At 37.6% G+C, this 13,862-nt stretch overlaps 1 protein-coding gene across 5 annotated transcripts in view; it reads left to right on the top strand.

Moving 5' to 3' along the window:
- The window catches only part of LOC118735355 (neural cell adhesion molecule 1-A), a 233,164-nt gene that overhangs the window by 148,495 nt on the left and 70,807 nt on the right, over window positions 1-13,862 (top strand). For all 5 annotated transcript variants that reach the window (XM_036465061.1, XM_036465064.1, XM_036465063.1 and 2 more), the window contains exons 5-9: window positions 5,617-5,710; window positions 5,898-6,011; window positions 6,528-6,731; window positions 8,216-8,361; window positions 13,549-13,693. In XM_036465061.1, coding sequence (XP_036320954.1) covers window positions 5,617-5,710; window positions 5,898-6,011; window positions 6,528-6,731; window positions 8,216-8,361; window positions 13,549-13,693 — 703 coding nt within the window. The remainder of the gene's footprint in view (window positions 1-5,616; window positions 5,711-5,897; window positions 6,012-6,527; window positions 6,732-8,215; window positions 8,362-13,548; window positions 13,694-13,862) is intronic.

Here is a 13,862-nt window from a genome sequence, read left to right as displayed (position 1 = left end):
AGACCGCTCTGCTGTTTGGTGAAACTAAAATGTACGTTCCTTTGTTTGGGGCAGTTGACGAAGTTTTTATATGAGATCATCCAAATATTTCGAAGTATTTAAATTGCTTAATGTACGCGGACAACGCTATTTAAGACAGGGATCAATTACAAGCGGGCCCAAATAATGTGTTCAAGTGGTGTGAAGTTAATCCTATGCCACTCAACTTGAAAAAGTGTAAATTTACACGCATCTCTGGAAGACGCTTTGAATAATATAATTATAACTAAAAAAATATATATATATATTTTTAATTTTAAAACAAAGCCTAAAAATTAAAAAAAAATTAAATTTAATTATTATTATTATTATTATTAATTAATTAATCTAAAAACTAAAAGAAAATGATCTTATTAAAAGAAAAAATAAATTAAAAATGAATTTCTAAAAAGTAAATGCAATTAAAAAATAATCCTTCTTTTCTAAACAATAAAATCTAAAACTTTAAAGGAAATTGAACTAAAAAAAAAGAAAATAATAATTTATCAAAAAAATAACTTACAATTTACTTCTTCTATGATCTTGCAACTTCAACATTGGTCCGTGAACCAGTTTTCATTTATAGGAGGGCCAAGAAAATCATCGACATACCATCCAAAGCACTGAATGAATAATGCATCCCTCTATCTTTCTTTGCCAGAGTAAGTTCGATTTTTCGTCAATCAACGCTTTATCGAAGGTCCTTTGTATCATGACCAAATCTATTTTTCTAGAGTCCTATTTAGTATTTAAGCTGACATTATGATCTAATTCCATTTAACTACAGTGGTTGCATGTCGCCTTAATACCCACGCTAATTGCTTACACTTTCAGAGGCAATGACGATCGTCAATGGGCGCCGGGATATAAATAGCCTCACTTTAAGTTGGCTGACCTCCCACCTGACGCAGAAACAGGGTTGTTTTCGATATCTCTATTGTCGAACTTACGTCAGGTAGAGGTATCTTCTTAGCATACTTGTGGCAATATTATCACAATAAATCCTTGCACCAGGTCTACCATTAATTTTAGCCAAAGCTGCCGTATGGCCTAAGGTCGGTCTTGATAGAATCACTCTCTTCCATTGTTTCTTTGGAGTAATAGATGTAAGACTAGTGACCGCCAAACTATGAAAGACCCTCAACTGTATTTGGTTTTATTCAAAGATGCCGTTTGGCTGATGTAAGACTAGCCATCGCCAAACTATGATTCATGGCGGGCCCAGCAGTACATTCGCTAGTGCAGCAATTCTCCACAAGGTGGCATATAAGCAAGAAGTAGTAGGCATATTATCAGTTTTTATTCTTGGGCCTAGTACTGGATGCACTGAAAGGACAAGTGCATCCAGCGCATGGAGGTCTGTGTTTCGCAGCAAGCATCAGACACCTTTTCTTCTTCTTATTGGCTAATGTAAGTGACGCTCCCTGGCTTGGGGGGTTGCTGAAAGACAACCGTTTGAACACGTATGCTTCTCGCTTTGAAAAAGAGTGGTTTGGATACGTTCCTGGTTATTGACATATGAAGTATTACAGATAGTTGGGGATTCTCGAATCAATGCCCGTGCCATAATCGTGACGTTGTGACATTTGATAAATTTTTATTTTTTTCAAAACTATTAGGGTTTTTGGGAACTTCAAAAGGTATTTTTTCCTTCACCCTACTACTTAGTGAAATACTTTACCAAAGTTCTAATCCATTTCTGTTAAAGGAAATTTCATAAAGCGGAGCCGACTGTAGTCAATTTTGCAAATACTCTTCATTGCCTACTTTACGACGCACCAGTCCGCTTTATTTCTTTAGCGTGTTACGCGCTGTCGCTTCTGTGAGCTTCCGATGGAGAATTTTGTGCCGCTTGGCTTGCATGTTTTCCAATCACTTGTACAACATGCCACGCAATCTTTGGCACTCGCCAGCAACGGAGCGTTAAGCAACCGAAGAAGAATTTTTGGTTTGGCTGGCTTCCGACGTTGGCCAACGAGCCGGACTTAAGTGACTTGTGGCAGCTGGGTGGCGAGATTTATTGGGCGTAGCTTAGCTGTGGAGTGGAGTTGAGAAAAGAATTCGCTGAACGAATCGATAAGTAACAAAAGGTTAACATCGGAACTCCTCCAGCGAGAAACAAACAAAACAAACAAACAAAACACCAAAAATGTGAAACAAATTAAAGAACTTACTTCATCGTGTCTGAGGCGCGTGCTTGTGGCGCACATTTTTGGCATGATTACTTCTGGGTGGCAGTCGATTTCTTTTGGGCATTCCTTGCTGTAAAACTTCAGTAAATAGATACAAAAAAATTAATTGCCCCATACCATTCGAAGGCCAGTCCGTTGCGCCCTTGTGCCCTCTGCGGCCTGGATATGCTGTTTTGCTTTGAATTCCCATCGTCTATTTGTGCTCATACATTTATCTTTAAATGATTGTTGTAAATATGTTGTTGCTTTTCGTTGTACTTATATACATTCGCATGCAATCCAGACATCTCTTATGATCCTAGCAGATAATAATAACAATTGCGACGGCCATTAGTTAACTTAATTGCGGCATGCGTTGCACGTGCTCACCCACCTTAGCCCTCACGCCATCAATAGTTGGCAAAACAAGCCTAATGTATTTCACTTTGCACTCTTCGTTCTCCTCCAATCACCACGAATTTGTAGTATTTAATTGCTTTACCACAATAAAAGATTAATTACGTGCATAAATAATATTGAGTGTATTTAAGTGAATGAATTAAACTAGTTGGAGCTGTAATCTATTACTTACCAACTTACGTGCTTACTTATCAGAATTTATTTACCTTCATGTCAGGCATTTGAGTAACTTTATCTTGTGTTTGCTTGACTAGTTTCCTAAATTATAAATGATATTTTTAGCCTCCGCACGTGGTTGTCAAACGTTGAGTAATAAACTGGTTAATCCAAACTCGGTGATGAGTTCAAATGTATTTTTGAACTTGAGGCCGTTAAGGGATTATTTGAGGTTACATATATTAAATTACTTACTTTCATTAGTTTATGAATGTATATAAACATTGATATATACGTATTTAAGAATTTGTATTGAGAATTATTGAATCAGTCTAGAATCTACAGAAAATTTTCGAACATTTCCATATCAAACGAAATTCCACCGCACTTGCTCATGAACCGAACGGCAGTAAACTTGGAACTGGAGGCTGGTATGACTCGTATATTCATTTACATATACGTCCACTGCAACAAGGGCAATCTTTCCTCCGCTTCAAACAGTTGTGAACACCAATCAGACAGAGCAAATGCAAATTGTTTTTGCATTAATACGCAAGAAAAATCTATTTCAACTTTACGTATGTATGTAGATTATAACGCACCAGGTTAAAAACTCGCCTTGTGCCTTTGAACCAAAAGTATTTTTGCAAGAAAATTTTGAAAAAAAATGTTTTTTTTTGGCAGAACGTAGGGATCATTTTTTGCCGGGTCAAGCAATAAAGGTTGGAATAATTCGTTTAACACTGAAATTTGGTACGAATGTTATAATTAAATTCGAAAGGTCCACGTCGATCCCACACTCGCAAAAATATAATTCTAAATTCTGGGGTATCTATAAATTCTGGGGTATCATATATGGGTTTTTTGAACTTTTCAGGCAAACGATATGATTCATCATAAAAATATGTTAAACAAAAGTGTAGGTTCCCAAACTTTTTCTCTCGTAGACCACTTCTAAAATTTTACTGGTTATGAATCACGTTACTTTGAAAAGATATTCGTTCGAACGATTCTGACAAAACACTGATTCATGTACTTGTGTTGCTGTTACGTTTCCTGTTACTCTTACGTGAAGCGAAATTGGAACCGAGTTGACAATCTTAACACAATATCGTCCAGACGATTGTAGTCATACGTGATTCATGCCCTGCTTTCGGTGGACCTTCTTATGCTACATCGAAAACTCGTGAGAAAATGTGAAGTTCAGATCTAACGATGGAAATTTTAGGTGGAAATGAGTTCCAACCCTCAATTCGGAGTGGCTAAAATAAAGAAAAACAGTATATGTGTTTGCGTTCTCTTTATTATTTTCTGAAGTAACCTTTAACTTTACAGCTCACTTTATATTTAAAGGTTGGATAAAGAATAAAGCTATGTCTAAAGTTAAACATTTACATTATCGGTTGCTGACGTATGTATGTTTTTTTTGCTTTACTTTAGACCAGAGTTGGGCAGCTTGGGCAGAGAATTTTTGTAGTGTGCGTGCAATTGATGTCACTGTGTGCGTGCGAACAAGTCGTGCGGTTGAATGAAGCTTTCGCTGTCTTCCCAAGCAGAGCGTTTTGTATACGGGAATACGCCGCGCAGTCGCCCGCCGGGCACACGCTGCCAATAATACATTTTAGTGCAACCTTTAAATATAAAGTGAGCTTTAAAGTAAGCTGGATGAACAAAAGAGACGAAACGCTCTTTTCTTAGGAGTAGCATGTGAGCGTGAGGCTAATATTAAGGCGAATAAACTGAGTTCTATTGAAAATACATTTAGCTGAAGAGCGCCTTTTCATTTTTAACTCACAAAAAAAGGAAAGAGTGAAATTGTATTCTCCTGTCTTAAAAACAAATTAATGGAGGTTTTAAGAAAAATGGAAATTAGAGCTAAATAAACAGGCTATCTGATCTATGGGCCGCTCTAACTGAAAACACGTTTTTCAAATCCGTGGACAAAAAAAAACAAAAACGTTTCCAAAATTGCATTTTCATCCTATCCGTTAGGATGATGTCATTTTAAATTTTTTTGCCTCCCTTAATTTTTTTGAGTACTGTATTTTCTGCAGACCACAGGCATATACAGTGACTCAAATAAGTGACCTAGAAAAAAATTAAAATGCTGCCCAAGCACATTCTACAAATTTTCATTAAAATCTTTAAAACATTTTTGGGTATGCAATTTTATGGCCCATACAATGAAGTGCAAGTTTCAACGAGCTCAAATATCGCGTTGATTTTTAATATTTATTTATTTATTGCTTTTTTTTTTTTGTGATGGCTTTTGCGGATTTTGCGTACTCGTCATGACCAGCAACTTACTTCTCCGTTTGCCTCCTTCTGTTCAGCTGACTATGCACTTCCGATGCCCAGGCCGCGGCGGGGGTATTACCAGCTTGCTGGTTACCCAACGTAGAGGTATATGGATTTGGTTTTACCATGACGAAAAGATGGGGGCCAGGTTTACACTTTACCCTTACTGCCAGATGCGCGCCTTTCAGAGGGTATTCTTCCTGTTATCCTCCGACCTCCCGAGAAGCACCGCATACCTTTCCAATCTAGCAAATCTGGGTCATCGTTCAAAAAGCAGCCCGAATCAAGGGAATAGGGTGCAATTGGTGAGTGCATGTACTTACACAGTTGCACCACCATCCGTTGAGAAGGTATGATTAGCGATTCGACTAAGCCCTCCCACCGCGTCAAGGCGCATGTTCATGTTGTTCAGATTGTCATAAAAACGCGTTTTGGATCTTTAAACTATAATTTAGTAGGTATTATAATAGAGCGAAGCCACTGTCATTATAGCTTATTTTTATAATTCTGTACTAGAACAAAAACAAATAAAATACTCGCTTTTTATTTGCAGGACATCAAACGTCATGACCAAGGTGTCTATCGTTGTCGCATAGACTTCCGTACAAGTCAAACGCAAAGCTTCCGTTTCAACCTCACAGTCATAAGTAAGTACCAACAATTAGCAATAAAAATTGTCTAAAAGCAGGACATCTGTTGCAACTTAATTGCGCTAAAAATGTCTATTCTTTTTCATGCTTTTAATAAAAACAAGTTGCTTTAATTAGTAGTACAAAAATGCAATATTTTGGAGTTGCAAAAAGTAAATTTTTCCATTCCTGCTACCTTTTGCAGTACTTCCCGAACAACCAATCATACTGGATCGTTGGGGACGACAGCTGAATGGCTCGCTGCTTGGGCCAAAGCAGGAAGGAGATGACATTGTTATCACGTGTCGTGTGGTGGGAGGTAAGCCAAACAACTGTCAGTTTTTTATTTTTTGTTATTTGTTTGAATTTTTTTGATTTCCTATAGAAATGAAAGACTACCAAATTTTGTTAGAAGTTTTACGGAAGTTTTATTGATTACTTTTTTTTTTTAACCTAGAGCATTTTGATTTAAAAAATTCAATTTCCTGTCAATTTCTTAGCAGGCAAATGAATTGAGTTTGGTTTGGAAAAAATCCACTACAACGTGAGATTTCCTTTTCCCCATAAACTAATTTATTTGCATACACATCTTGATAAACTTATTGGCTTACTTACTTACTTAAGTATTTACTTATGCGCATACTTATGTATGTTTGTTTATTTTTGTTCTTTTCGTTTACACGCCTGATGCCATTTCAACTGCTGCAACCACAACGTAACAACGATTTAAAAAAAAATACAACAACTACTAAAACAACAACTCTGCTGCCTCAACTGCGGCTACAACAATATCCTTGTTTGTCTACTCATCCACTCATCCGCTCGTCGACTTTAGGCCGCCCACAACCTCAAGTACGCTGGCTCGTAAATGGACTACTTGTCGACAATCAATACGAACACAATTCCGGCGATGTTATCGAGAATAGGCTACTTTGGCCATCGGTTCAACGTACTGATTTAAATTCCGTTTTTACTTGTCAAGCATTGAATACACAATTAGATAAGCCTAAGGAGAAAAGCTTTTTACTGGATATGCATTGTAAGTCGGTTTATTCGTCTATTTGTTTGTTTACATTTTTCGTTTTCCTTTCGTTTGGTGTAAGGCTTTCTAGAGAGTGTGAGAGAAATAAACTAAAATGGATCGTGACTAAACTAAAACTGGCTGCGGAGGTCGGTTGACGTAGCGTATGCGATTCCAATAGACGAGCGAATATATCTGAGTGCATAAGAAAAAAAAAGAAAATGCAAAACGAGTATGAGGATTACGAGGATAGCGAACAGGGGGCTGAATGAGGTCGGCTAGCTCGTGACACATGTGTGCCAACCAAAGCCTGTACAAATGAAAATAAACAAAATTCCACACACTCACACTGTCATACTCACTTGCACACTAGCACACCGGCATACAAACAGCCCTGCAACAATTCAGACTCACACTAGTTTAGCCCTCAGATAGTCCCAATTGTTACCAGCACTAGTCCCTCCTAATTCCCCTGCCAATGGTTTCAACTGCCATTTTTAGCAATGGCGTGTCATTGGAAAAGGACCGTAAGATAGTCCTGGACTAGTCCAATTTTGGAGATTTTTTTTCGTTAGAGTAAGATTACGTTCTGCACTTCACAGAAGCTTTTTCATATTTCGGAAAAAAAAATTATCATTTATATCTATGTTGCCTCTGACGGCATTTGAACCCGGACCCTCCAGAAAGCTAACAAATAGTGGCAAGCATCTCTGCGCGCTGAGCTACAGCCACGCATGTAATTGTGTGTTCAAATGTTCACTTTGCATCAAGGCCAGACCAAGCGATTGCGACATTTACAGGGTGGTGTTCTTTAAATTCTTTTTATTGAATTGCAAGACAACACCACCCTGTCACTGCCAAACTGTACTTTTCGTCTATCTCTAGACCGATTCCTTGGGGACTGGTCGAAGGCTGACATTTTCGATGCAAACAGATGCCCAATTCTGGCCCGTCAAATTTTAACCAGTGAAATACTAGAGCTTTACGGAAAATTTGCCGCCATATTGCTGCAGGGAGACCAGGACTACAGCGAGTCGCACACAGACACGTCCTACAACACCTAAAACTGTGCTAACGTATTTTGATGTTCTAATTAGGCAAAGGTAGATAGATCCTCACATGCTTGTTTGCGTTGCGCAGCGCTGGGATGTGGGTGTGTGAATTGTGGCTGAAAGTTGCGACATTCAAAAGGTTTTAAGGCGCCGTCAGTACGCGCTGCTTTCATTCTCATAAGCTCCTCTCCGTTGCGCGTTCGTTAGCTATTCGCTCGTCTGCTTGTTTATTTAGCATTTGTTTTTGTTACTTTTAGTATTGTTTGAGTTTTGTTTTTATTTTTTTGCTGTTAGTGCTGCGCTACGCTGCATAGTTCCGCTATTCGTCTAATTTTTTTGCGCTATTTTCTACTTACTTATTTATATGCAAACGTGCTGTTGTTGTTGTTGTCGTTGCAATGATGTCTTTGTTTGTTGAATTTTTTCTTCGTATTTGTATTTGTTTTCTAGTGAAACCGCTGACGGTGAAAATAATTGAGCCACCCAACTCGATGGTGGCGGATCGTCGCTACGAAGTCATATGCGAATCAACCGGTTCACGTCCGAACGCCATCATCACCTGGTACAAGGGAAAGCGGCAGTTGCGGCGCACAAAGGTAGGTGTATGCGTATACTGTTAGCGAACTACATACAACGTACATAGCGCAATTGCTCCCAACACAGTGTGCGCAAAAACTAAGCTTTTAAGTCTAATGAGGTTATACTAATACTACGACCAGCGAAGTTGTGGATAATGTCATAAATAAATAAGGAAGAGCTGCCGCTGTTTAGGATTATCGACGTAGCTAAGACCTGGGAGGGATAACATGTGTATAACGGATTAGGACACAACTATCTATACATAAAGAGTTTCTACTTAATTCGTATGCAAGCACACCTTACCGATGAAGCTCTAGGTGAGGTTAGGTTAAGCTGGTTGCTTCAAGCAGGGGCATACTTGGATCATAGACGTCAGCCCTTTGTGATAACACTTTGTATAGAACGGTAACGCGATGTTTGCAGAGAAAAAATTGCAGTAGGCAAATATCATTCCAAGAGAATTTCTCAGCGTTCTGTGGAAAGTGCATTCTTATTTGTAAATCTCGCAGTAACAAGAAAAATTCTTCGAAAAATATACATTTTCCCATTTTTCCCGCTATTAAAAACGACCTAACGTTTCTACATAAATACATATATATAATGTAAATGTTTTTGATGTAACAGAAAGGAACATCGCGATCTAGAATATTTTTTGTATCCCTATGATATTTTCTAACCCTGACGGCCCAAGATGTTATTAGCCTCCGTTATGAAAGCTAAAAGTTTCTTGGTTGACTAATTTATAACCTTAAGGGCATCGACTGTGGAAGAATTGAGGCACTGCATTCTTAGTTTGTCCAATGCCGGTCAATCACACCAACCAGTAGCCAATAAGCAACTTGATATCGGCTCTGTTCAAAATAAATATATATATCTTTTGCACCGAAAGAATAACCAAAAAGTCTGGCCTGTCTAAGGGCCCTACCTCTCTCTTGTACTTACTACTAAGCTTACGTAGTTCTTTAGCTAAATGAACTAAAGAACTAGTTAAACTCAATGAACTAGTTAAAAGTTCTGGCAACATTTTTGTTAGTTTCACTTTTATTTCAACATATTTTGATTAAAAGAAAAATACTGATAAAAATAAAATTTTTCATAAAAACAGGGTTGAAATCTTGAAATTCCTGCCCGTAGTTTGTTTGTAAGTCAAATATGAGTGGCATTGTGCTACTTGATAGCACGGCCGAGTAATCATAGCCAACTTATGTACAGTAGTCGAAAAAATTATATCCGCACCAAATTTTGACTAGTTTTAAAATATTATTTTTGTTGATATTTAATTTCGGTTAGTTTTTTATAGTTCGTTCTTTACCAACATCCGTGTAAATATAAGTTTAAAGGCAGTGTCACACGATTGTTTGAACACCCAAAATATTTTTCACTATCCCAATCACGAAAATTAATTTATTGAAATTTTTCAATAGAACATCGCTGTATTGTACCAATCTTTTGAATGCAAAAAAAAATTTCCCACTTTTTTTTTACCAATAGCCCAATATAAAAATTTACAAATCTAAACAAATGTACCAATCGAGTGACACTGCCTTAAAAATTTATGCAATTAAAAAAAAATCTACAAATTTTCGTTAAGATTTCGAGTTTTTTAATTAAATTCTGAGTATGCAGTTTTGTAGCCCATTGAATTCTAGTGGAATAAAGTACACGTTTCAAATGGCTGAAAATGTTGATTGATTTTTTAGAATTTTTAAAATTACGAAATTTGTACGAAAGTTTGTTGATTTTTTTTTAATATTGCACAAATGAGTAGTCCACTTGCATACAGCGTTATGTGATTTTATAATAGTTATCCATAAATAAAAAAACGTCTACAACAACAAGTAACATCCAAATTGTATACTTCTCTTTATTATCTGAAAATATGGATAAACAAGAGCCTAATAACATTAAAAAACAATATGGCAATGTGGTAGGTTTTGCAAATTTTATATATAAAAATTGAATATAGCGAGTTTTGAAACAGTAACTTTTACATAGCTATCTTTTTTTTTTTTTTGCTTTTCGCGCTCATACTACCATGAAGATTGGTCTGCTTCTTTTTTACGACGCCTTCCACTAGGCACCGAAACTACCACGTTTTCTTGCAGTTTTCTAAGTTCATCAGAAGATGGCGACTTTTGAAAGTGTATAAATAAGTATTATAGTGACTTTTGCAATAGTAGTTAACATTTGATGCTATTTTTTTAGAAAATAGAAAGATTTTGCAATGTATTATTAGTGGACATGAAACTACTTTAAATACTGGTACGTTACTCACCAAAAACAAAAAATCTAAAAAAAATTTACATACCGCCTTTGCAAATGGACTGCTCAAATTTGGAAACATGGATTTCCACGGGTTTTATTAAAGAACGAACTATATTTTTATTTAAAAATATAACAAAAGTTCAATAACAACAAATATAATACGTTAAAACTTGGCAAAACGTGGTTTGGTTATAATTTTTTGACCACTGTATGTACTTACTACGTCTTAGTTTACCCATGATTATATTTTAAGCCTCGGCGAGGACCAACTGTGTCCGCAAAACGGTTCCAGCCCCATAAGTGCAGACGATGAGCCTCCCTTGCCAATTCGTTGGCGACCTCGTTGTCCGTGATCCCGCACTCTTTTGACACACAGCATAGTAATACCGAGTTGCTTACTGACAAGAGTTGAATAGGGTCAAAGCACTCCTTCACTAGCCTGGAGGTGATCGTCCTATTGGAACGGGCCCTTATGGCCGCTTGGCTATCAGAAAACATAACTACCTGAAAACATAACAAGGTTCAGTCTGGCCCAAATTGAGTACCTCGGCCTGAAAGACCGTGGACCAAGTACCCATTACAATAGAAAATTTGTTGCCAGACATCCGGTCTTGCTCTGCTCTCCATCTTCGATGCTTCTGTGAACCGGTGTTCATATCTGGGATCTAGATCTGGTAAACCCTTTGATCAGACATATCAGTCTAGAATTTTGACCTGACCACAAAAGGGCTAAATCCCCAAGTTTTGGCATCATGGAAATCGAATGAGTCACCGGAATTTAGATTTGCGAGGTTCGAACCTAAGCATATCCTTTAATCGCTGCCGGTTCCCCTTCGACGAGAGTAATCTTTTCATTTCCATAAAATGGCACTCGCTTAACTGTTATTTGGTTTCTCGTTATTTTATATAGGGACAGTCATGTAGCCTGATGAATGCTGTAACGCTGAAATCTAGTTCTGCCGACTACCATGCTGCAGTCTCTAGTGAAGTCGATCAGCCTCAGTCTCTTCCTTGCATACCCTGATACTAAATTTTCTTACCACGGTATCGATTTCGTAACATGTTCAGCGCTCGTAGGTGCACGCCAAGCGCGCTTGGAAATTTTGTTTAGACCAGATTCTGTCCTTTCCTTACCTTTCCCATCCATTGTATTTCTTGCATAGTGGTGTTGCCAGTCTTGTTCTTGCCGAGGACACTAACCAGACGGGCCTGGGTATTCCGGTTGCTCACCCTAAAATCATAGTATTTTAGATTTCCGTTATGGTCTTAATCTTAAGAAAGAAGTCATTGTTCGATCGGAATTCACACAGTTGGACGAAAAACCCTATCTGATCCATACTACCGCAGTTTCCTGGATGATGATGATGTGGAATAACCTGAACACTTTCTACTTGGCTGTCCAGCTAGCTTCGCGCTTTATAATAAGCTTTGAGGAACTCTCGGGAAATGGCATTAGCTGATAGGCTCGCGGTGTTTCAAATCTCGTGGCATTATCTACGAAGGAAAACACGTATAACGTCAAGTGTATTCTCAACTGAAAACGATCAGCTATCCTGTGATTAATCTTAATAAGTTTGTTGGAAGTTTCGGCTTTAACTCTCGTAAAAGCGCAAAGACGCGATGAGTTTTGTTATTTAGTGGAACCATTGAGGTTCGTTTTTGAAGTGAAATTTCTTAGGCAGCTTCGGAGAAAGGAAACCATTGCCTTGAGCATTTAAGGCCACTGGTTGGAGGGAATAAAAAGAGGAAGATATAGAGAAACAGAAGCAGAAAACGAGACATGGGCATTGTGAATATAAAGATAAAGATAACGATAGCGATAAAGACAGAAATGAAGATAAAGATAGAGATAAAAAATATAGTTGAAAACAAACACTAATACAAATCCAAAAATAAAAAGAATGAATGTCCGCGTGATAGCGCTGAGTAAATTGAGTGAATTTTACTCCCCCACCGTAAGAGTAAATTAATTTTTTAAAATTTAAAAAATTAATTTTTTCGAACTAATCTTTCTGTGAGTCTACTGTATTGTTTGGAATTTTTCTTTGATATGTATAGCTCAGACAAAGGTTGATTTTAAATTAGTTTTGAGCACATGTGCTCGATTGCTGCTACGCCATGCATGGCCTCGATATGTACATACATACATAAAGTATGTGCATATGCGTGTGTGTGTGCCAACAATTTGAACATTGCGGCGCGGTCTTCTTTACCTTATTTAACAGTTTTGCTTTCATTGTGCCATTAATGGCATGCAATGTGTATTTTGCGTTGTTTATGCGGCCATGTTTTCAGTGAACTCCCGCCTTTGTACGGCAGCAGCGTTCTACACTCATACACCCCATGCCCCTCCATATGAGTGGCTGTGTGTGTCCTAATATGTACTCGTATTTATGTTTACTCGCTACCATGTGTGGTGGCGGAAATAAAATGAGTGGGTTCGCGTAAATGTATTGCTTGTTACTTGTGTGATATTATTAGCGCACTTGCTATGTAATTTGCAATAAGCAATTTAAAAGCGGAAATGAAAATTTCACTACAAAATGTATTGTGCAGTAGCTGGTAAAGTGGTGAAACGTACAAACGGATATCTAGATATGTTGATACATGCATAGATACTTATGTTACAAGCAGTCTGCGTACAAATGTCCAGCGGCAAATGCGGCGGCATGTAGATATGTACATATATACCATGTAAAGATCTTTGTTGTGTGCAATAAATATGCTTCTGACGGCTCATGCAAATCCAGTGGGCGTTTTACTTACTTTCACCATTGTTGAACATAAATTTGCTGCCTAAGTGTTGAAACATATAAATCAAATGGCGTTAAATAACATGTCTAACCCAGTTGTTGGCAAAAAGTAAATGCGGCAAAACAAGTCAATTTTTCATCGATGCTTTCGACATGCATTTAAAATTTATTTTACTTCTTTTTCAGGATGATATCTCAAAGAATGTTACACGCTCGGAATTGAGTTTTGTGCCCACCACAGATGATGATGGCAAATCTATAACTTGTCGCGCTGAGAATCCCAATGTTAATGGACTCTACTTGGAGACAATGTGGAAGTTGAATGTCGTATGTAAGTAAAGTGTTAATAGAGTTACATATGTATGTATATAGTGACGGTTGCGTTGCTCTGAAAAAAGCAGTGGGTGAAATGGGTTTAAACGCTCGTATGTGACGTGTGATAACAAATGATCAAAATAGCATACATTCATAGTTAGGTTTCACATATGCAATAAAATGGA

The sequence above is a fragment of the Rhagoletis pomonella genome, unplaced genomic scaffold, assembly GCF_013731165.1.
Source record: "Rhagoletis pomonella isolate Grant_MI unplaced genomic scaffold, Rhpom_1.0 Rhpom_scaffold_00003, whole genome shotgun sequence".
Classification (NCBI taxonomy): Eukaryota; Metazoa; Arthropoda; class Insecta; order Diptera; family Tephritidae; genus Rhagoletis; species Rhagoletis pomonella.
The sequence above is the reverse complement of the archived record's forward strand: the minus strand, read 5'-3'. Positions and strand labels throughout refer to the sequence as shown.